This window comes from Eleginops maclovinus, chromosome 11 (genome assembly GCF_036324505.1).
Source record: "Eleginops maclovinus isolate JMC-PN-2008 ecotype Puerto Natales chromosome 11, JC_Emac_rtc_rv5, whole genome shotgun sequence".
NCBI classification, from domain to species: Eukaryota; Metazoa; Chordata; class Actinopteri; order Perciformes; family Eleginopidae; genus Eleginops; species Eleginops maclovinus.
This window is the reverse complement of record NC_086359.1, coordinates 16,251,852-16,276,638: the sequence shown is the minus strand read 5'-3', so window position 1 is coordinate 16,276,638 and position 24,787 is coordinate 16,251,852. Positions and strand designations below refer to the sequence as shown.

General features: G+C 40.2%; 1 protein-coding gene across 1 annotated transcript; it reads left to right on the top strand.

Moving 5' to 3' along the window:
- Nucleotides 1-9,508: 9,508 nt before the first annotated feature.
- Nucleotides 9,509-14,628, top strand: nccrp1 (P1, F-box associated domain containing). Its single transcript, XM_063895791.1, has 6 exons — nucleotides 9,509-9,765; nucleotides 11,045-11,125; nucleotides 11,217-11,313; nucleotides 11,882-11,977; nucleotides 13,084-13,222; nucleotides 14,237-14,628. The coding sequence occupies exons 1-6, from the start codon at nucleotides 9,630-9,632 to the stop codon at nucleotides 14,381-14,383; spliced, it is 696 nt and encodes a 231-aa protein (XP_063751861.1). The 5' UTR covers nucleotides 9,509-9,629; the 3' UTR covers nucleotides 14,384-14,628.
- The last annotated feature ends 10,159 nt before the right edge of the window (nucleotides 14,629-24,787 follow it).

The following is a 24,787-nucleotide window of genomic DNA, read 5'->3' as shown; positions in this document are numbered from 1 at the left end:
GTTTTAGATAGTTCTAGAGGGTACTGTTTCATTTGCTGTGTGCACCCTCACTATGTCAACCCGCACTCACTCAGTCCGGCTCTAATTGATATGGCAATTATCAGACATTGAATCTCTGATGGGAATACTGACGATCACATGGAACGTTGAAGGAGAAAGATGATGCCAATTTTGACATTAGCTTCATTAGCCTCCCTTCTTGAAACCACATTCTCTCCAATGTCTCACACTATTTGACCAATGCTTATGCTCTGCAGCTGCTTCAGGCATTGCTTTAATACAGATTTGGGTTCTTTTACATTGAATTTAATTAAAATTTCTGTTGTGGTTTTTTATTGTACCTTCTTTATTGTTAAAATATTAGGTTCAACTTAATATTATTTCTTTCAACTCACCTAATACAGTTATGTGAAATTTGTTGACATAATTCACTTAACTCAATTCAATGTTTCAGTTTAATATAATTCAATATGTATATCAGTCAGAGAAAGTAACATACAGTACTTTTCCACAGGGATCAATACCTCTCAAATGTTCTTGACCATCTACACCACCCCCACCTTTTTCAGGAGTACCACACTAGTAAACCTGCACCAAAAGTAATGTTAAATCCTCAAATCCAAATCTATTTCAACTAGTGACGAAGTTAATGATGACACTGATATCATTCTGCATGTATAAAAGAGATGCTGAACCACTTAAAGTGTAGTAAATATTTAAATTGGGCATTATCACAGGCACTGTTCCAAGATGGGGGCCACCCCAACAAGCAGCTGTGTCTCTGTGGGATGTCCCAGGCGTCTCTGACAGGCAGCTGATCGGCTCACACCTGCTCCTTCCAGTCCGTGCTAACTTTACCAATCCCGCCTGTGCAACCAGCCCCTCCCCCCCAATGTCCAACCCAACTATGCCACTTATTTGTCACGCATGTATGTTCTTTCACTCTTCTCCTTTTATATTTTCTCTTAACTTTTCTTCTGCTTTTGGTGCCACTATGGTCCGGAGTTGTAGGCGAATGGAGGGTCAGCTGGTCATAGTGCGCCTGCCTTGATATGAAACCCCATCTCCTGTTACACAGCTGTCTGCTGCCTGTCCTCCTCCAAGAGAGAGGTCACCAAATGTGTCTCTGTGCAGGTTTGTAACAACCCCCCCAGGCTCCAATCGGTCTCCTTTTTCTGCAAAACTCGTTTTGTCTAAATCAAGATTCATCGACTTTATTGTCATATCAGAGGTGTGGCTTTGGCTCAGGAGGTGGATCGGTCTTCCACCAATTGGAAGATGAGGGCCTTATCCCCAGCCATGCAGTAAAAAAAACTCAACCTTGGGCAACTTACTGAAGCCCAAAAGGCTCCCGGTGGCATGGCTGACAGTGGCCAGCGGGGTGTGTGAATGTGTGTGAGTGCGTGTGAATGTTAGGTTTGCACCTTGTATGGCAGCCTCTGCATGAATGTGTGAATTGGTGAATGAGGTGTATATGTAAAAGTGAGCTGTCGAAAAGACTGCAAAAGTGCAATATAAATGTAGTCCAATTAATGCTCCAACAGTGCAACTTACACAAGGAATAAGATGGTGAAATAGTGAAACAATGGCACAAGCAAAATGAAGCAATAATGTGCGAATAACTATCTGCATATCTTTTTTAAGCATACTGGAAGAGACATTTTAGTTACATAGTTACATGACAGGTGTTTATGAAAGTAAGTCTCATATAGGTTTAGCTAACTAAATTAATTCTCCAGAAAGAAGGGGTATCACCTCCAAATGAGACACCAGAGTGAGCGGCTGGCTGCTGACATTTAACCCAGAGCAATTGAATAATGTCAGACTAGAACAGTTATGCAACAGGGCTGTGACATGATGATGTGCCTTCTGCTCATGTTGGCAAGGAAGTTTCCCTGAAACTGTCATCAGGCCAATAAAGTGTTCATGTAATACAGCTTCAGCACTTTTCAACTGACAGGTACACGATAGTTTTGCAATAAAATAGTGCCGTGGGGGTATTTTCAATAAATAGTTTGGAGGATTGAATTTTCTGAAACCTGTGTGTTGAATGTCAACAGTTTCTTCCTTCTTATCCCACAGTGTATGTCGAAGGAAGTGAGCATTTGTTTGCAGTCTTGCAGGACACTCTGAAACATACACAGCTTCACTCTTAGAAAGGAATCTACACAGAGTGCACTGACCTATGTCAGAATAGCACAGTGTCAAGCTGCAGCTGCGTCCAGTGCTGCACCCTGAGTATTAGGTGAAAGCATAAAATGTCACCATGGTTAGGAATTGTCAGCAATCAGCAGTCCCTTCTTTAGGAAACAATTAAAATAAAACATGGATAAGTTATACATTATGTGCTATCCAACCACATATCATTACAAACTGAGCCTCTATAAATAACACCCCTATGGCAGACTATATTTAGAGCTTCTCTCTGACATTAAATTCAACACCAGTCTTTAGAGAACTAGCCGGGAGATTTAGTTCAGCAACACTAATGAGAATACTTGTCCCATGAAAATCTATTTTCAAAATATATATATATGTGTTTGATATATAAAAAAATAATAATACTGCTTTTGTTTTGTTTTTGAGACTACCTTAAGTCTGAAATCACTGGCTGACTGATGAAAAACATATCTGAATGATTTTTGCAGGCTTGGGTGGTTAACATGTTGCAGTCCTGTTGGAGTATTGGTGTTGGGTCTAACTCCATTGAAATGAAAGCCGTCGGGGTCACGTGAACATAGTGTGGTCAGGGGAGGCTATAATTATCGTAGGCTTGCAGGTCCATCTGCACCCTGTCGAACAGGAGCCCCCTCCCACCCAGGACCCAGATTCAATTTCATCGAGTCAGTTCTCTCCATCTCAGATTTGACCTGACATTTCAAAGCTTTGGCTTCATAAAGTGGAACCCATTTTCTAAAGCCTTGCAAAAAATACACTGCTGTTTTGCTGCAAAAAATGAGTGAAAGTGAAAACAACAGGAGAGCTAAATAGTATACCATTCTTACAGAAATATAGAACAATAGCTTTCTTTCACACTATTTGCCAAGATTATGAATATATATTTAAAAATTTGCAGCAGAATTATACACTAAAAAAGCTGAAATGTTGACTTAATAATAATGAAGTAATTACTTTGCTTTGTTTTGTTTTGTTTTGTTTTGATGTTGCTGCAACAAAAAAAATCCAAATTGGGATCAATAAAGTACTTGTATTCTATTCTAAATGTATTATGTCAACATATTTCACATACCTGTATTATGTTAGTGGAAAGCAATAATATTAAGTTTAAATAAAAAATATTAGGTTCAACTTATTATTATTGCTTTCAACTAACCTAATAGTGTACAATCCATTCCTTAAAGCAGTGTGTATACTGAGAAAAGGGATGTGGCATTTATCCTCCACTTCATTCCTTCAACGCTGTATTAACAATTGAGTCATGCATGTATTGTGCAATGTAAATAGATATGGCCCTTTCAATATTATTAACTGGAGCCAACACATGATCCCAATGTACTCCAGTTGGAAAATATATATTTAAGCACGTCAAATATGTGTCAGTGCATCTGAATGAATAAAGACGCGTGGAGTACAGTGTGTGACCATGGATCAGTGCACATGGTGTACGGTGCAATGTAACATGCATCCACACCTGGGTCAGTGCCGCAGCCCTGGGGAGAAAATACAGTAGCCTACAGTACAGGCCAGAAGTTTCACCTTAATAGGTTTGTCCTCAGTTTATGTTGCACAAGGTTGCTTTCACAATTACTCAATCTTTCGTACTTTAAACATCAATAAGCTGAAACCTACATCTTTTGAATTTACTCGGTGAACTCTGTGACGTGAGCAAACCAACTAAGCTACAAAGGTTGCTAACTGACTGTAAGCTAGCTCGGAGAGCATTTTGACTGTACTATAAAATACACATCAATGTTGTATGGTGTTAATAATTGAACATTCTTAGGAAATGAAAATATAATTTGAATGTGTCAATACCACTGATTGTCCAGTCAATATTTAGTTTCATTCATCAATTTCAATATTATTAGAGAGGATTTTTCTTTATCAAGTAAAAGCAGTTGGTACTCCTCTATCACAGTTGACAGTCCAATGAGCAGGCTGTTGCTAACACTGTCCTCCAACAAACAGTGGTCAGTAAATGCACAAGAGCACAAGGGTAGACAACAGGTGTGACAACTGCAAACTGACAAAAGCAGATGGGGAATTTATCACAGCATGTCTGCACTGAAGAGCTCAAAACTGTTGTTTTTTCCATGTGAATGTGCTATCAGGTTGTAATTTATTTAACAGAAATTCAGCAGTGTGTGCACATATTCCTCATGTTGTATTATTCTTGAACGGTTTGAAGCTATAAAACATTAAAAAGGCACTCTGTTACTGCCTCTGATCCTTTAAGAAGCCGACAGGGTATTGTTTTTTTTAACACCTGTCAGTACAGTAACACATGTCAAACAATTGGAAGCTGTGATCATATTACTGTATGTCTGTTACACAATCTTACAGTCAGCTGTCCTACTTGTGCAGTCTTTAGCCACTGTCAAAAAACACTCACTAACAGCAAAGATTTTACATTTTGATGTATTACCCCCCTGCTGCTGTGTACTGTGTGTATGAATTAAGAACTATGTTACCATGGCAGAGTGTGTTTTCTGTGGCAGTTTGCTCTGTGGACAGTGTCTGCTGCCCCCTGTTGCCTCTCTGGCTCTCTGCCAAACATTAACCCTCCTGACTCGGGTCTGCGTTGTTCTTACGTCATGGACAGCTGAACTATAAATTCACCTTCAGAACATCAAGCTGTATAGTATGTGCAGTTTTCAGTATGTACAACATGTATCTGCTATATTTTCTCAAATTTATTTTCCATTTTTTACCTGCAATACTTTTTATAAACTTTGTTCTTTTTTTATTGGCTATTTAATTGTATTATTGTATTCAGATTTGTTTTAATCGATTTTTTTTGTGTGTGTGAAGCATAGAGTAAGCTACAAATTCATTTCAAGGTGCAATCCTGTACTGTATTAAGACAATACAGCGAAACCTTGAACCTCTCAATAGGTAAAGCATAGCAGAATCTACATTATATTCATGCTGATATTTCAATTTCCCTTCTGAGTTAGCTAAGCAAAACATTCAGAAATGAAATGTGTCATCACAATCTACAATAAGTAAACTCTATGTAGTTTCTTTGGCTTATTCAGGACAGTATTGCTCATTCCGTTGAAGATAAAACAAAAGTAATGTACATTTTTATGAACCATATTTCAACAATTGAAGGAATCAATCAAATGTCAGCCTGGGTGCGTTTCAGTTTACCTTTCATTGGCTATGGCTGGTACCTTTATAATACATTTAAATGTACATTTAAATATTTACATTTATTGACAGGCGTTATATTTATTTGGTTCATGTTATTTATCCAAATCATTGTTTTATAAGTTGCAGTTGCTTTTTTTCAACATTTAAAAAAAAAAAATTATATCTGTTTAGGATACATGAGTTTGCAGTCTGGGATGGAAGATGTGTAGATGTTCTGTCCTGATGTCAATGGGGAGCTGTTAAGTTAAGTTTACTGTTGTATGCATTGTTAAACATACTGCTGCCCCGGCCGTGGCGCGACTGCCTGGGGCACCTGCACCGTATGCCGGCGACCCGGGTTCGATTCCCGACCCGTGGTCCTTTCCGGATCTCTCTCCCACTTTCCTGTCTCTCCACTGTCCTGTCCGATAAAAGGCAAAAAGCCCATTTAAAAAAAAAAGTTTAAACATACTGCTAAAACCCACCAGGGGGAGACATTTGTATAGTATCTGTTGTGTATGTTGACCCTGCCCTCTATTGTAACCTTGCTGCACTGAAAGGTTGCTTTAATGTTTGAATTCAAAAACATCTGAATTCTAATTTTAAAAAAACAAGTCAATGCAGATCACCAACCATGTGTAAATCAATGGCAATATACAATATGTAGTATACTGGGAAGTTTGGGATAACAAGTCCGGCTACAGTACAAATACAGTACCAATGAAAGAGGGAAAGTTTGGTGCAGTTTCATTGAGCAGAAGCGGAGCGCATCCATACCACCCCAATAATAACTGTGTGGTTTGCAAACCTTGTTCCTTGTTAATGAGCACAGTGAGAACATAATAGTGCACAGTGGGAATGCAATACCCAATTTTCTGCAGTAAATGTGCTTTTATCTCATGAGCCTTATCTGCTTTACCTTCTTACTTATATTGTAACCGTTGGAGAGTGCCATGCCTTGTGGGGAGTGACGGTTTCCAATGTTTGTCTCTATGGTTGTTAGCTGTGTAAATAAACGACACAAACCCATGTAGCCAAAGATAGAAGTTGTTTTTTCTCTATCTTCTCAGAACTTCAGGTAATTTACAGGTTACATGCTGAAAAAAAAAACATAACAGAAATAAGTATACATAGGTTTGACTTTGTAAACGTCAAATCTTTACATTTCAAAAGATAAAGCTTGCATTTGAGTGCAATAAATTCCTCTCTGCCTATAGCAAGCGTTCGTAACGTTCATACTGTATAAGCAGTGCAAAGGTCAGGGCTGTAGTAGCTATATAATCTCGTAACTATGGAATGCCCAGGAACAAAACAATAAACTGAATGATGTCACTATAATGTATAAGTGGTAAGGTGTGTTTAGTGCACTATAACGACTTAATGAAATTATATTATTGAAAAAAGATAGAATAGAGTGCCAAATAAAATATGAAATGTATTTTCTTTCTTTAGATATAACAAATATAGATTATCGCAGATTTTAAAGCTTTCAAGTTGTACTTTTTTTGCTCTTGTTACCAATTTGTCTTCCTTTAATTCCATCCATTGTATCTCTTTTTACACACATTGTGTGTGTTTTAAAAATATATATTTTTGCATAGCTTTTTTCATGTTTCATTACATAGAGAGAGGCAAATAGAATGCAAAGGGAAGAGAGGGGATGACATGCAGCAAATTTGTTCCCTTGGTCTGAAATGTGGACTCAGCCTTTTACATTATACACCTGTTTTATCTTCAGTATTATAGAGTGCTGCAGGAATGAGTCTTAAAACTCGGGTGTGAGTTAACATTTCACTCGTCTCAATGTCATCGTTTTTGGGAATGTGTTTGTGTTTGTGTTTAGATGCCAGAAATAAGATCTGTGGTTAACACAAGCTAAAGCAATTTTCGTTTTTGGTTCTACGACATGTGTTGTATGTCGGTAAAAACCCCAGTTGAAAATGTCCCAAAGCTTCTGCGTCATAAAATCAGCAGTTGCTAACTTGCAGTGGCGGAATCTAGACTAATTTTACTGGAGGGGGCTTGATGAACAAATCATTTAATCAGAGAGGCACATTTAATGTAAGAAGAAGGATGTTTTGAAATGAGTTTAAAGTCATAGTGCATAAAAACAAACATGAAATACCATTATTGGAGTTTGATTTACAGTGGGGCAAAAAAGTATTTAGTCAGCCACCAATTGTGCAAGTTCTCCCATTTAAAAAGATGAGAGAGGCCTGTAATTTTCATCATAGGTATACATCAACTATGAGAGATAAAATTAGGGGGAAAAATCCAGAAAATCCCATTGTCTGATTTTTAAAGAATTTATTTCAAATGATTGTGGAAAATAAGTATTTGGTCAATAACAAAAGTTCATCTCAATACTTTGTTATATACCCTTTGTTGGCAATGACAGAGGTCAAACGTTTTCTGTAAGTCTTCACAAGGTTTTCACACACTGTTGCTGGTATTTTGGCCCATTCCTCCATGCAGATCTCCTCTAAAGCAGTGATGTTTTGGGGCTGTCGCTGGGCAACACGGACTTTCAACTCCCTCCAAAGATTTTCTATGGGGTTGAGATCTGGAGACTGGCTAGGCCACTCCAGGACCTTGAAATGCTTCTTACGAAGCCACTTCTTCGTTGCCCTGGCGGTGTGTTTGGGATCATTGTCATGCTGAAAGACCCAGCCACGCTTCATCTTCAGTGCCCTTGCTGATGGAAGGAGGTTTTCACTCAAAATCTCACGATACATGGTCCCATTCATTCTTTCCTTTACACGGATCAGTCGTCCTGGTCCCTTTGCAGAAAAACAGCCCCAAAGCATGATGTTTCCACCCCCATGCTTCACAGTAGGTATGGTGTTCTTTGGATGCAACTCTGCATTCTTTCTCCTCCAAACACGACGAGTTGAGTTTTTACCAAAAAGTTCTATTTTGGTTTCATCTGACCATATGACATTCTCCCAATCCTCTTCTGGATCATCCAAATGCCCTCTAACAAACTTCAGACGGGCCTGGACATGTACTGGCTTAAGCAGGGGGACACGTCTGGAACTGCAGGATTTAAGTCCCTGGCGGCGTAGTGTGTTACTGATGGTAGCCTTTGTTACTTTGGTCCCAGCTCTCTGCAGGTCATTCACTAGGTCCCCCCGTGTGGTTCTGGCATTTTTGCTCACCGTTCTTGTGATCATTTTGACCCCACGGGGTGAGATCTTGCGTGGAGCCCCAGATGGAGGGAGATTAGCAGTGGTCTTGTATGTCTTCCATTTTCTAATAATTGCTCCCACAGTTGATTTCTTCACACCAAGCTGCTTACCTATTGCAGATTCAGGTTTCCCAGACGGGTGCAGGTCTACAATTTTGTCTCTGGTCTCCTTTGACAGCTCTTTGGTCTTGGCCATAGTGGAGTATGACTGTTTGAGGTTGTGGACAGGTGTCTTTTATACTGATAACGAGTTCAAAAAGGTGCCATTAATACAGGTAACGAGTGGAGGACAGAGGAGCCTCTTAAAGAAGAAGTTACAGGTCTGTGAGAGCCAGAAATCTTGCTTGTTTGTAGGTGACCAAATACTTATTTTACCGAGGAATTTACCAATTAATTCATTACAAATCCTACAATGTGATTTTCTGGATTTTGTTTTCTCATTTTGTCTCTCATAGTTGAGGTATACCTATGATGAAAATTACAGGCCTCTCTCATCTTTTTAAATGGGAGAACTTGCACAATTGGTGGCTGACTAAATACTTTTTTGCCCCACTGTAGTAACAGAATTTGTGTCAATGACTTTGTTACAATATTATTATTTTATTTTTTTGTTACTTTACCCATGATACAGAACATTAAAATACATTTGGGGTAATAAAAACATTAGTTATGCAGCCAAACTTTATTTTTATGTTATTTCTTAATATTTGTTTGGATTTGTTTTAGTCACATTTGTTTCAATAGCTTAATATTCAATACCATTATTAAAGGAAAAAGAACCCTGTTAACTTTGGCCCAGGTTACAGCACAGTATCTTAGTATGTTACAATAATTACATTATCATAGATGTATTCTTTTGGAGGGGAGCTGCCCCTGTCGTTTCCGGGTCGGCCTAAAAAAATGCGGCATGCACCACTGTATGACTTCCATACAGTAACTGGTCTCTCCTTTTATAAATGTGTATAGAAGGATTTAACTACTGTGGCTTTAAGAGTTTAGCGAGCAGCGTGCATTTCCTTGCTTCCATTGAAACACTGGGGTGTGGCGTAGACTACAGACTCGAATAAAAATCCTCACAGACTTCCTGGATGAATCAGCGCAAGATTACACAGTCTCTGTCCGCACCATGTCTGAGTGGAAGCAGAGATGTGAGTCTGAATGGAGCCTACAGGGAGCACCGATGCCCGACGGCCTGGATTGGAAGTCCGTGTTTGATGCCAGCCCGCTGGGGAGGAATTTACTGAAGAACCCTTCACCTCACGGTAAAGCAACACTGTCAAAACATGAATCGATCCAACCAGTTTTCATTATCAGTGTTGGTCAAAGTTTATAATAGGACCCTAACTGTAATACTGTTAATGTAAGTAACGAGTAAGCTACGTAGTTTACTCCTTACAGTAACTTGAGTATGAGTTTTTCCAAAGTAGCTTCCAAAGTTTGACACTGCAGTGGTTTCCGTTTCTTCAGTGTAACAATTGAGCCAATAAAATGAAGACATCCTTATCTAGATTATTTCAACATCGTTGTGCAGTTTTTGTGCAATTTCTCTATTTGGTGTGATGCCAGACTACACTCCTATTGCTCATTGGTTTCGTTTGGATGTTCATCAATTCTTCTTTAGAGTCCACAGTTATGTGCATTTTGAACCTGTTTACTGAAATGATTTATTTAGTTATGCCTTATCAGCTTAAATAAACCATAGCTCTTACTGTAGATATGCTACCCACATTACATTGAAACATGTTGATACTGTAAATGTAAGTAGGTATTCTTCAATTTAAAAGGTGAGTTAATTGATCTTAAAGGGCACATTTATCACAACACATCTTTTTTCCCTTTAGCACCTTGTTGCATTGAGCCATGGATATCTTCCTATTTTTATGAGCTCAACTAAAACCCAGTCAAATGGAAGCAAATAAAATGTAGTTTCTGGTGTCAGAATTGCTGAACAGCAATGTATTTTTGAAACCTGTAGAAAATACTTCAAAGATATCAAAATGTTTACATGAGAAGTGAGATGGGAAGAACTGGCCCAGGATGTAATGACATGCTTATAGAGGCATGTGCATCACTTATAAGAACCCAGTTTAATATTTATTTTGGTAAGTTTTTGTTGGGTTCTATTTTGTTTGTGTCAGGAAAACATTAATAGATATTTGGTACCTATACCCACACTGACATTACATTAAACCAAAAAAATGATAAAAAGGAATTAGTGGAAACAAGTCATTGAATTGCACATTGTTACTTTTAGTAAAATCATTTACCACTTTGTTGCTTTGATTAAAAAAAAAATGCAATTAAAAAAGTTACATTTCTCAATGCTATAAAACATGTCCACACTAGAAGTGTCTCAAAATGCAGACGTGAGCATTTTGGGCTGCTGATGAATACTTTAGTCGGACACACCCAGTAACCAAGACTGTCGGTAAGATATATTCTTTGGCTTTGAAGTATTACCATGTGACTACAGTGGCTTCATTAGGAGTGGCACCAATGTTAACCAATAACAGTTGTTTCTTTGTCTCATTTCCCTCTCAGGATTGAGTAAAGACACCCCTCTACCTGAACCTGATCTGCCTGAATTTCCAACACGCGGACGTCCACGTTTCCAACCTGATGGTGAGAGGCAGGAGGAAGTGGCATGACTAGCAGCAAATGTAAACAAAGACAATGGATTCAGTTTTAGTAAAACATCTCTTTTACTTCATAGGCGACTTCAGTGGCTGGACGACTAGCCTGGAAGTCCTCCCCTACGATACGAGTGGAATCCCAGAAGGTGCCGTGGTCTGTGAATTGCCTCAATGCAGGTGAGCGTCTCCAGGTATCATATGTTAATCATGCAGCTGGTAATAACAGTGATTAGCCATATGCATATACATCCAACTTCAATAGATTGAACTGACGCATATAAGGCCATCATTTTAAAGCAAATTGATTACATAACCAAGTTCAACCCAAACTTCCTCCTGTGGAACATTCTATTCTAAAAAGCTTCCAGATATTTTGGTTAAAACTTAATGGCATTCAGTTTCTTAGACATACCTACTGTTGAATAATTTGTGTGAAATTTTACTTCAAAGGCAAGCTGTTTATATTCACTTATTTTTTTGTATTGTGCTTATTTGGTTGTCCGCTAAATAAGGGGAATTTATGCCAATAATTCAAAAATAAATCATCAAAGCTAAGCTGATATGTTAAAATAAAATAAGAAAACCTATGATTTCTCTTTCTAGTTTTTCATGTATGTCTTTATTACAACACCACACAGGTTTTTATTTTATTTACCCCCTAAATAAGTGGTAAATGCTAGTATTTTAAACTTAATTATTAATCATGAGCATGTGGTGATTGTGACTCTTGTCTCTCTGTCTTCAGCTGGTTCACCATGGAGCAGGTAGTGGACCTTAAGGCAGAGGGATTGTGGGAAGAGCTGCTGGATGAGTTTCAGCCTGAAATCCTCATCCAAGACTGGTGGGTTAATGATCACCTCACCCACCCATGTGTGATTAATTATCACTGTGGTCTTATCAGCGTGGTTAATACACTTGTAGATGACACTGTACTGTGTGTTTCACAGTTAGTCATACACAAAGTGCCATTTAGGTTTGCCTCTTTGTAATTGACTCATTTACTTGTTTATAGCATAAAAGTGCAAATCTCTTTTGACAGTATGTTAAAATAGTTAATCAAATGCCGATAATCAAGCATGCATGTTTACAATCATATAGGACTATTTAAAAATGTTTTTATATTTTATTCTGCTGTACAAAGGCTGACTTTATTCACAAAGTAAGTGATGATATGCTGGTAGCAGGTCATTATTGCCAAGGTCAAGTATCGATTATATGGCAACTTGCTTAATAGCCTAATAGATCATTTGAAATATTAATATTAACATGATTTTTTCATTAAAAATCACTGTAGTGCTTCTGCTAAGAAAAAGTATATTCTACTGCTTAGCAATGGTGGGGCCAATATTTATTTAATTTTAAACAAATGCATAAATGACAGCATTGACGATGATCCAGGTTTTCCATACCTGTCATTTATGTCACCCATACCATGTTCCCTTTACCCCTTAACTTCCTGTCTATCTTCTTTTGCTAATCGCTTTAGTCTTGACTTTGTGTCCGTCTACTTCTTCTCTGTTGTCCAGCTCTCTATGTCTATGAATGTCTTTCATTCTTTTCTCTTCTTGTTCCAATTCGTTTTGCCCATTATTGTACATTTGTATTACTCATATACAGTATGTTGATTTGAATTGTATACTTGGCTCTGTGCAAAATCGTAAAGTTCTGCATGTTCGGAATCATTGGGTTACACCAATAATTTGTTTAAAGTTAAGCAGTTGAACAGGGATATCTTCCCTATTTTCTATTTAAATTCTACCAGATTAAATATGTATTTCTAAGACATTTCATGGAAGTCACTAGGAAATATATTAGTGATTGCAGACCTGAAGAATCCATTTTTATCCTTCTTTTATTCAATATCTGGCAGCAATCCATATGCTGCCAGATATAGATGCCAAAAGTGAGATGATTTCTTGATACAAAAAATATCTGTAATGTTGTTAGGTATGAGGAGAGTCAGCTGCATGCATCCATCTACCAGCTGCAGGTGAAGTTACTGGGTGCAGACAAAAGCACAGTGATCTCAGAGCACAGTGTCAACCCCAGTGAGGACCTCAGCAATTACTCACACAATTGGAAGGAGGTGAGTCAATGGCTACAGTTGAATTTAACCATGTCTACTTTGCCTTATGTGTTCTTATCATGTTATTTTACGTGGGATTTATAAACGTAGACAACAATACAAAAAAGTATATGACTACAATATCAAGGTTTGAATTAAAATACAATAAAAAGTTAAACCAAATGTTACGTAGTTCGTGTTCTCCCTCACCCTGTCCACTCATATTTATCCCACATGAATCCCAATTAGTTGTAGGAAAATATTTGTATAAAAAATGCTTTCATGCGTTTTGCAATATATTCATTATTTGTTAGGCCTACACTTTTACCACTGTGCATCTCACCATCGGAGCATGTTGAATAATAAAAGAAAAAGCTTAAGATAACCCACCCAACTCAGTAAACACTGTGAAACTGCATTTGATGATTTTACAGTTGTTAAGGTAATGTTCAGAATTTGCCTTTTGGTTCAACACATTGTTGAAAGTTCCAAGAATATAAGAATATTGAAAAGATATGGCGTCAGATGGAAATGTTTAATAAGCACCGTAAATGTTGTTTGAAGGTCGACTTCACTTTTATAAAGGATGGTCCAGTGTTTCCTTTGCTACACTGAAAAAACTAAAACGTTGAGTTTAATTAAATGTATAACTTCAACAGATTTCACATAACTTTATTAGGTTAGTTTAAAGCAATAATATTAGGTTGAACTAATACTTTTTTTAATTTAAACTTAATTTTATTGCTTTCAACTAGCCTAATACAATTATGTGAAATCTGTTGCAGTTATACCTTTAATTAAATTAAACTTTTCAGTTTTTCAGTGTAATTAAGATAGCAAAGAAAGCGTTGAAGCCCCTTTCTTCTCTTCCAGAGAATTCAAACAGCTTGTATCATGGCTGCCACTTATTTCCTGGTCATTTCACTGCATTAGGAACCTTCCTGAGAAAAAAAGAACGATCCACTGATTCCCCTGACAGGAAATAATCAGCCTCTATTCAGGTGTTTCATTGTATGTCCCTGTGTTGGCCTGCAGGTGTCACATGTGTTCTCCGGCTATGGACCTGGGGTGAGATATGTCCACTTCCAGCACCGCCTGAAGAGCCAGTTCATGGTGATGTTCTACACCACGTTGTTCACAGGAAGCTCAGTGATGGTCAGACCAACCAAAACCAGCTCCTAGGCTGACTCTTACTAAAACTGTAAAAACTGAGTTGTTAGAAGATTCAATGTAATCAACTACGATAACACATATAATCTTTGATAAAGTGATAATAGGTTGATTTTCGTGTGCTTTAGAACATTACAGAGTTTGCAATAATCAGTAATTGATTGTATTTACTAGTTTTCTAATTGTGGGGTATTTAGTTTGGTTAATTGTTTTAATTTTGCATTTCCTTGCATTTCTAAAATAAAGGGAAAATGTAAGTTTGTTTTGTTTTTTTAACGACACCATACACTGTGTGTAAGAAAAAAACACTTTTTTTAACTCTCAGTTAATCTTATTTTTAACACAGAAACCGGTTTCCTAAAAAGGCATGAAATAGATATAGAGTAAAGTATATAATCCCTCTCTATGCACTCTCACTAACGTATTTTGTCGAACAAAAATGGTGGGTTCTGTGTACATAATACATGACAGACTCACAGTTCATGTTACTCTGGCCTGAATGACCTAAGACTTGTGAATCAAGAGGTATAGAGACTTGCCTTTGTCCAGGAATAAGACCACTTATTAAGTATAACACTTAAAGGAGGTAGTTTAAGTGAAACCACTCTTCATAAACTGATCCTATTTGACCATAAAAAAAGAATGTAGTCTGCGGCAAGTACTTCCATGTATTTATTTATTTTTATTTCAGAAATATGCTGGCATTAACATAATACTCATTGTTGTACTGACTCAGTCCCAAGTAACCTAAACAAATAATTTACAAATGCTTAATTGATCAGCTATACACCATGAAGACAGCACCCACAGCTGATTGATGTAGAACATATCCCAGGAATGAGAACTGAATTGGATGCACCCCCAGTGAGGGGGGAGAGAGAGTCAGAAAAGAGTGGATGTCAAGGCACAGCCAGGGCACACTGGTGACATCACACTACTGTGAAACTCAGCATGGGGTTCAGTGTTGGCTAAACAAGCTTGACTGTAACTAGTAGTAGTGGTAATAGTATAGTTTAGTGTCCCAAATGCTATCTAATTTTTAAGGTTTCAAGGTTTTATTGGTCCTATGCACAGCATATACAACGTATATGTTGGCAATGAAAATCTTATATCCCATGCTCCTCCAACAACTAAACATACATGGTGCGAATAAGATAAATAAAATAGTGCAAAAAGAGAGAAGAACATTTACAATATCAACAATAAAGATTTAAGGATGTGAAATATATACATATGTGGAATACATTGAAAGTATTTAAATACACTGTACAGTAATTTAAATACTTACACTGTTGAATGAGGAGGTATGGAGAGATGCATATATTACGTATAACAGATGTATATGGCAGATATGTAAAATATATAGATATGTGTACTATAAACAGATATGTATGGCAGATGTGTATAATACATATATATATATATATATATATATATATATTAGGGCTGTCAACGTTAACGCGTTAAAAACAAATTAACGCAAATTAATCATATTATCAAGTTTGACCCCAACTTCCTACCGTAATTCCAGCGCGCATGTTTACCTGGCTGAATTACTGAAAGGCGTCACAAACACAGATAACACGATGACTGAGGAGGCGTTCCCTGGTCTGCTTAACGGTACATTTCGTTTTAAAAAGCTTCCAGACGGAAGTTTAGATAAAACCAAAGTTGTGTGCACATATTGCAGTGATGACTTGTCTTTCCACCGAAGCACAACAAGCCTGAAGTACCATCTTCGGGCAAAGCACATCTTTGTACAACAAAGCGACAACAACTAAGCTAACCAATGCTATCGCTAAATGGATCGCCGTTGACTGCAGGCCCATCAACATCGTTGAAGACCAGGGGCTTCAAGGTATTATCCAGATCGCCTCAGATGACCCATCATACAAGCCACCTGCTAGCTAGGGGAACTATTGTCACAAGAATTCATGAATTGTTTGGCAGCGAAAAGGCAAAGAAAGCGGAGCAGTTGGCACAAGCTACATTTATTGCACTGACTGGAGACCACTGGACATCAGTAAGCAACCATAACTACCTCGGTGTAACAGCACACCTAATCGATGACAAATGGCAACTGCACTCGTTCGCTTTAGGTGTGGTGAAAACAGAGGAAAGGCATTTTGCAGAAGCATGTGTTAGTCAGTTTCTTGAAGTTGCAAAGGAGTGGGAGATTACAGACAAGGTCACCACTATAGGAACAGACAGCGCGCGCAATATGATCGCGGCAGCAAGGAGTCATTCGAGCACATGCCCTGTGTAGCGCACATTATACAGAGGGTAATCACAGTGTCTCTCCGTGACAGCGGGTTTGACGGTGCTTTAGCCAAGTACCGTAAAATAGTCGGACATTTCAAACACAGTCCTGCAAACACAGCAGAGCAGAAACTTCAGCAAGCCTCTCATGGGCAAGAAGAGCAGTCACTTGTCCAGGACGTACCCACGCGCTGGAATTCAACTCTCGAAATGATAAAGCGTGTGCAAAACAACAAAGACCCACTGAAGGCAACGGTAGCACAGCAGAAGCACAAATTAGCCATGCTAACCTCAGCTGAATATGACAGGCTGGCAAAGTTGGAAACACTGCTGGAGCCATGCAGGTAAGGTGACTTCCCATCTCCAATACTTATCATCTCCAATTTTATTTTCTGGCAAATACAATTAATATAATAGTCACTTTGTTATTGTATTTCAGAAATAATTTTAGGCCTGTCCCCTAAATGGGTGTTAAATGAATTAAAAGTGTAGTCATTAATACTGTTGGTTTTTTGTGTTTGTAGGTATGTCACTGAGTTCCTGGGTGGTGACAAATATGTGTCCTGCTCTGTAGTGCTGCCTGCACTCTGCCACCTCTTGCTTACGATGGAGGTCTCAGATGTTGACCCTGCCTACATAGTGCGCTTCAAGACTGCATTCACAGAGGACCTCAACAGACAAAAGGACAACACAAACCTGTTATGGCTAAAGGTAGCAACAGCTCTAGATCCCAGTGTAGCAGGGTTCTATTTCATACCTCCACAAACACAGGCATAGTCGGAGAAGTAGTGATGTTACTTTATTTTGCCGGTCTCCCAAAGTGAAAAACAACTATTTACAACAAAATGAAAATAGTGGAAAAAGACTGGAAACATAAATAGTTTACCATGTAACACAAATATTCACAACAAATGGAGTTCCTCAATAACTCTGACATACAATAACTCTGACATACAATAACTCTGACATACAATAACTCTCAAAACAACTCTCACTGGGTCTTACAGGTGCTACCTGCTCTGTAGCTTCCCCAGACTGAACCCCCCATCCCAGGCCAAAACAGCCCCTTTTAACTGTATAGCCCCTCCCACTGGGCTTAACTTTTACATACCACCAATAGATTCATCTCGCAAGCGCGCGAGAATTCACTACTTAAACAGGAGAAATGGTGCGCCCCGTCTTGCCAGCCACTCTTGCCGGAAGAGGAGAAGGTGGTGCATATGCCTCCCACACTTCAGGAAATGTCCTTCTAAAATCAGGTTTGTGTAAATGCAACGAGAACGGCCAAGTGTCGCGCTACTAACACAGAGGAGAAAACAGTTATAATAGTGAGGTTTGTCAACCAACACGCAAGAACGGAAGGGAACAGGGAATGTGTGTGAATGTGAACGTGTATGTGTGTGTGTATGCGCTGCCCGCATGCGACAGAGCCGGTCAGTGACAGAGCCGCTCCGTCACACCCAGATTCAAGGACCTCAGGTGCCTGCCCAGAGCAGAGAGGGAAGAGGTGTGGCAAAAGCTGAGTTAGATGCTGAAGGACAGAGAATCTGCATCACAGCCATCCAGAGAGGAAATTGAACCAGAGCCACCAAAGAAGAAGAAGATGGCCCTCCTACTGATGGGGTCAGAGTCAGAGTCTGATGATGTGATGATGAGGCACTGTCCACAGACAAAACTGTAGACAGGTATAAATCAGAGCCCAGTGTCGGCATAGGGGCATGTCCACTACAGTGGTGGGCGGCACACACAGGTGCTCATGGTAAGCTGGCCCATATTGCACAGAGGTACTTGGCTACACCTGCCTCAACAGTGCCATGTGAGAGACTGTTTTCTTTGGCAGGCCACATTGTGCAGAAGAAGAGGTCCGCTCTGTCATCTAAAAATGTCAACAAGCTGGTCTGCCTGAGCAACAGGTTGAAAGAAAAGTAGACTGAACAGGTTGACTGGACAGGTTCACGCTGTTTAAAATAATCTTATTCAACTAAGAGTGTGAAAAGGGACTGTTCACTTTGTATCTTCAAAGACACTGGCATTCTGTTTCTTAAATAGGCCCACTGTTACTCACTACAGCATTCATTTGGGTGAGATGTTACTTTGCAAACTCTTTACAGGCAAGCTGTTTACTTTTACTTTGTAGCAGACGTTACTTTGTAACTGTTTTTTATGTGGTTGTCTGCTAATCCTTCTAGTCTGCAGTTCATTACGGATGTTGTGGGCAATGCCAAGCACTCCCTGACACTTCTTACTCAGCAAATTAATAGATTCTAGTTCAGAAATTATCACAACTAAGCTGAGATCTTGTAATAAAGTAAAAACTTTGATTCCTCTAACCAGTTTGTCATGCATTTCTTTATTCCAACACCACACATGATATATTTGTTTTATCTCCCCCCAAAAATACAAGTAAATACTAGTATTTTAAACTTGTGATTAATCGTGATTAATCACAACCTGTTATTGTGATTAACTCGATTACATTTTTTAATCGTTTGACAGCACTAATATATATATATGTATGTGTGTACTATAAACAGATGTGAGTAGACATTCACAGAGCTCAGGAATTAAGCAGTCTTATAGCCTGTGGTATAAAACTGTCTCTGAGTCTGGTGGTCTTGGTCCGGATACTGCGGTACCGTCTGCCAGACGGCAGCAGACAGAACAGATTGTTGCTGGGGTGATGGGGGTCCTTTAATATCCTACCGGCCTTCTTCCTACACCGCTGGGTGTAGAGGTCCTCCATGGATGGCAGCTCCGTCCTGGCTGAGCAGTTTTCACCACCCTCTGTAGAGTCTTACGGTTGAGGGCGGTGCAACTGCCATACCAGGCGGTGATGCAGCCAGTCAGGATACTCTCGATGGTGCACCTATAGAAGTTGCAGAGTATCCTGGAGTCCATGTTGAACTTCCGCAGCCTGCGGAGGAAGAAGAGCCGCTGTCGAGCCGTCTTGGATATGACCCTGGTGTGATGTGTCCATGTCAGGTCCTCACTGATGTTTACCCAGAGGAACCTGAAGCTGCTGACTCTCTCCACAGGAGTCCCGTCGATGGTGATGGGTGTGTGTGCCTCTCTCTGCCTCTACCTGTAGTCCACAATCAGCTCCTTTGTTTTGCTGACGTTGAGATGGAGGTTGTTGTCCTGGCATCAAGATGTCGGGGCTCTGACCTCTCTGTACACCATCTCGTCGCCGTTTGTGATCAGGCCGATGACGGTCGTGTCGTCAGCAAACTTGATGATGGTGTTGGAGCTGTGTGTGGCCACGCAGTCGTGCGTGAACAGGGAGTAGAGGAGAGGGCTGAGCACACAACCCTGAGGGGCTCCGGTGTTGAGGGTAAAGGTGGAGGATGTGATGTTCCCCATCCGCACTGCCTGGGATCTGCCCGTCAGGAAGCTCAGGATCCAGTCACAGAGGGCGCTGTTGAGCCCAAGGTCCCTAATTCAAGCCTCACAACAGTTAGGTAGTAGTTACATATTAGTTATATGTAGTTAGATAGCCGCACCTGAATCGAAAGGGTGTGCCAGCGCGGGAGAACCGAGTCAAGGGTGACGGGGCTTTACATGACTTTGCACGTAGTCACCCAGAAGGTGTACAGATCGCACAGGACTTAAATGGCACTGGATGAACGATCGGGCTAGGTGTAGGATTTATGTCTGAACCTAGTTGTATCCCATACCTGAATGTGTATAGTCATACTGTGGTAAAGGTGGTAAAACGATAAACCCTCTGCCTTACTGCATTAATTCATTCATTACCGAACAAGATGGCAAGTTCAGCTCCAGGATCATCTAAATGGAAAACTGACTGGGGCAAATGTTGTATTTGCCAAGAGGCCAAAGGTAATGATGATCTAAAATCCCCACCTAAATGTTATGCATCTAAACAAGATGGCTACACCATGATTACGACCAATATCCCCCTGTTCCATGCCCTCAATGAGATGCCCGTTGTTCTGGATCCAACCAGACTGGATGAGGGTGGTGAAATAGAAGAAACACTGAGGAGGAACATGGCACAGTACCACCAGAGCTGCCGATATCTTTTCAAGAACACCAAACTGGACAGGGCAAGAAAGAGTGCTCAATCAGAAGAAGGGCAAAACAAACTTCGAAGAACCAGCCGTGAGGGTCTGGAGTCTGAGTGCTTCCTTTGTGAACAAAAAGAGCCAGCATCAGAACTGAGACATGCCATGACCATAAAGCTTAACAAAAGACTCAATGACTGTGCTAAAACTCTAAATGATGGAAGACTCCTGAAAGTAGTGGTGGAGATGTCATACAGGAGCTCAAGTACCATGCAGCATGTTTGACATCCCTGTACAACAGAGAGAGAGCCTACCTGAGAAATGTTAAAAAGAGTGAGCAGAGCCAGCAGTGGGATGTCCACCCACTGGCATTTTCAGAACTAGTAACCTACATAGTGGAGACCAAATTAAGTTCCGACGGACCTGCAATATTCAGACTTGCAGATATGGTCAACCTGTACAAACAGCGTCTAGAACACCTGGGTATGGAGACACCGGATGTTAACGCCCCAGACTGAAGGACACACTGTTGGCTGAAATACCTTAGCTGGAAGCTCACAAGAAGTGAAGAGATGTCCTGCTGGCTTTCCAAAACGATGTAGGCTTTGCCCTGTCAAAAGCCTCTGACTATAGTGATGCTATGACACTTGCCAAATCAGCCAAGATCTTGAGGAGACACATGCTGGACCACAAGTTTTCCTTTGATGGAACCTTCCATGAGGGATGTATTGAGGATGCCATTCCACCCAACCTTCTTCAATTTGTAGGCATGATTGAACACGGGCTGACATCAAATCACAACTGAGATTTGGTGCCTCCAAGTCAGACCTTGCAATTGCACAGCTCCTGCAGTATAACTGCTACACAAGACACAAGGAAGGAGCATCGACTCACAGGCATTCCAAAGATCGGAAAACACCATTCCTCATCTACATGGGAATGTCAATATATGCCAAGACTAGGAAGAGGATGCTGGTGACAATGCTTCATGAACATGGCCTTAGCATTTCATATGACAGAGTACTGGAAATATCTGCACAGCTTGGAGATGTAACAGTCAACATGTACAGAGAGGATGGGGTGGTCTGCCCACAAGTTCTGAGGAGAAGGGTTGTTCACCACAACAGCCATGGACAACATTGACCACAACCCCACTGCAACAACTGCAACAACCTCTTTTCATGGCACCAGCATCTCAGCTTTCCAGCATCCAACCAAAGACAACCAGGGTGAATACCGTGAACCTGTGAGAATTGGAGAGGAAAAGGTGAAGACAGTTCCAGAACTGCCTGTCTCCTTCACCAATATACGCCCAGCCTTCTTCACCAAGAAGAAGCCTTTTCCTCCACATAGCCGTTCTGTGCAGACATTTCCAGACACCACTCTGTTAGGACCACAACTGGCAATGGAGTATGAGTGGCTGGAAAAGGTCAGTGCAACTGAAGACATAACATCACTACTACATCTCTTGCGAGACCCAGCCCACTCGGTTGCTACCATCAGACATGTCATGGACAAAGTCAAAGAGACTGTATCTTTCCTGAATCCAGGTCAGATACATGACTGCCGACCAGCCAATCTATGCATTGGCAAAGCAAATCAAATTGGAACACTTCTAGAGGAGAGTGGTTGGACAGGAGCCCTGGTGGAGGCAGGGGTGACTTCCCCTGGGACCACAGAATCTTTCCTATCAGCAGCAAGTGTAACCGATGTATTCATTTAACATATTTATATTTCACCAAAAATCCACTTCTATTCATTTGTAGATACTTGTTACTGTATATTTATTTTGGGGAGCTTTTATTTTGATAATTATGCGTTTATTTTGTGACTTGTTAGTTCCGGTAGATTCACGCTATTTTCCTCAGTTGGCTTCAGGCTTCGCTGAGGAGAGGTAAATTATACGATTAAGAGTGTAAACATTGAGTTAAACCTGTAAAAGAAAACAGTTAACAGATGCTCAAATTGTATTTTGCTCAAGTCACAAATACTGTTCGTTGTTAACGGAAGGTTTGTTGTCCTGTGTGGATGTATTTTATTATCATTTACAGCACTTAAGTTTAATTCGCTAGCTTACTGAACTCAAGCTAAGCTAATAGAATACGCACATGGTTTTTCATGCAGTTCCCGGTCTTTGTTTTTCCCTTTTAAGGTCCTACTGATCCAAGCATTCAGGGAAGTCAACTTCAACCTGTACTGCCAAGGATTGACTCATCCCATACTTCTTTGCCAACAACAACACTAACTATGCACGCTGGCTCCCCATCATTCTCCGAGACATGGTGACCCTCAAAGAGAAACATCCCCAGCTGGCGCAGGAGTTTGCGAGTGGAAAGTTTGTTGTTCACAAGTCAAGGTGAGAGTTCTCTGCAATGGCTATTGACCAGGCTCATGAGCAGTCAAATGCTGTTATCAAAGCTGACGGGGGAGCTGTTGGTATAACTGAAGATCCCTCAGCACTGAGGAGATGGATGATAGCTGGTCCTCAAGTCTGCCATCTGGTTGCACAGTACGAGGCAGCATCTGAAGCTAAGGAGGCTGCAGAACAATCTAGCCACCACAATGAGACACCACAAGCCCAAAGGGTTTTCCTTGAGAAAGTCAAGAAGCTGACCCAAGTTTTGAAGGAGCTGGGCAATCCATTCCAGGAAGAGAGTGGGGATCTGTTATCACTGGACACCAAGGATATCGCTCATCCCAGTGTAGCTGCACTTCTCAGCACACGTTATGAGAGGGGCAGAACATGTTAAAAGCAGTTCATGGAGGGCCTGCAAAATGAGGAAGTGGCCACCTTCTATGACCCAATCAAGAAAAACAGGGTAGCCTACACTTCTTCGGACAGGAACCAGGAACCAGCTTCTGCATATGCATCAAGCGTGCTGCTTATCAAGCAGGCTGCATATGGAATCAGACAATACTGCGCCAACCAGAGACACAAAGTCCTGCTGACTGGGGATGGACAAAGAGTGGAGATACATGGAAGGTCTTCTTGACAACACTTCCACCCATTGCAGAGAGTTGCCAACAGCTGACCAAGTGTGGATGCCATTCGGAATGCCATGGAAGGTGCAAAGGCTACCGATATAGTCTTACCTGGACAAGACTAGCTGCAAGTGTGAGGGTTAGGAAAAGTTCAAATTCCCTATACTTTTAGACACCAAGATCATCCAATTTGATCAAAGTGGTGAAATTATGTGTCAAATGTCCCCATTTACAAGTCTGCATGGCGGTCATCTTGGAAAATGGGCGGCCATCTTGAATTTCAAGTACTTTTTCAAAAGAGTAATGTCTAAGGAGTATTTGTACCAAGTTTAGTGCTTGTATCACTATTTGAACGATTATTTCCGTTATCTGCTGCACTATTACAAGTCTGTATGACGGCCATCATGGAAAATGGGCGGCCATCTTGAATTTCAAGTGGCCCCGTACTTTTTCAAAACAGTAATGTCTAAGGAGTATTTGTACCACGTTTGGTGCTTGTATCACTATTTGAACGATTGTTTCACTTATCTGCTCCACTAAACTATGTTTATACGTATGGCTCTACAAATACAGTGAAAAATACTCAAAAGGTAAATACTCAAATATTCCAAGTACATTTACAAACTGTTTTTATATAGACAATGTGCTTTTTTTAATCTAAAAAACATTATGATCCTAGTAATACTTCTTTTAAAATTGTAATATATTTTACACTTTGGGAAATAACATGTCAGTCCTCTCATTGTAGCGTGGTCAAAATACGGCCAAGCTGTGAGTAAACCATGCTGCACTGTCTGGCAGACGGAGTAATGAGAGAGTAGCTAAACGCAGTTTTGCAGTTGCGCACTTTCAAATTCATGTGACGCGTTCAGGTGCTCCCGAAAACAACTCGGACGAGGTGTTCATTAATTAAATATGTCATAAACCATAAATAGCCCTACAGTATCTCACTGCTGGAGAAACAAATGTTTTTCGTTTGATTTTTAGAACACTTTCAATGACCACACATTTCTATTATTTGTCCTGGCCACAAACGCGTAACTTAATGAGAACTAGCCGCTTTACAACTTAATTATGTCTAAACTAGAAACTTCGGAGCAGACCTTGAACGCAGCACATCATCCCCCGGCGTGGGCTCGCAGCATCACCTCGG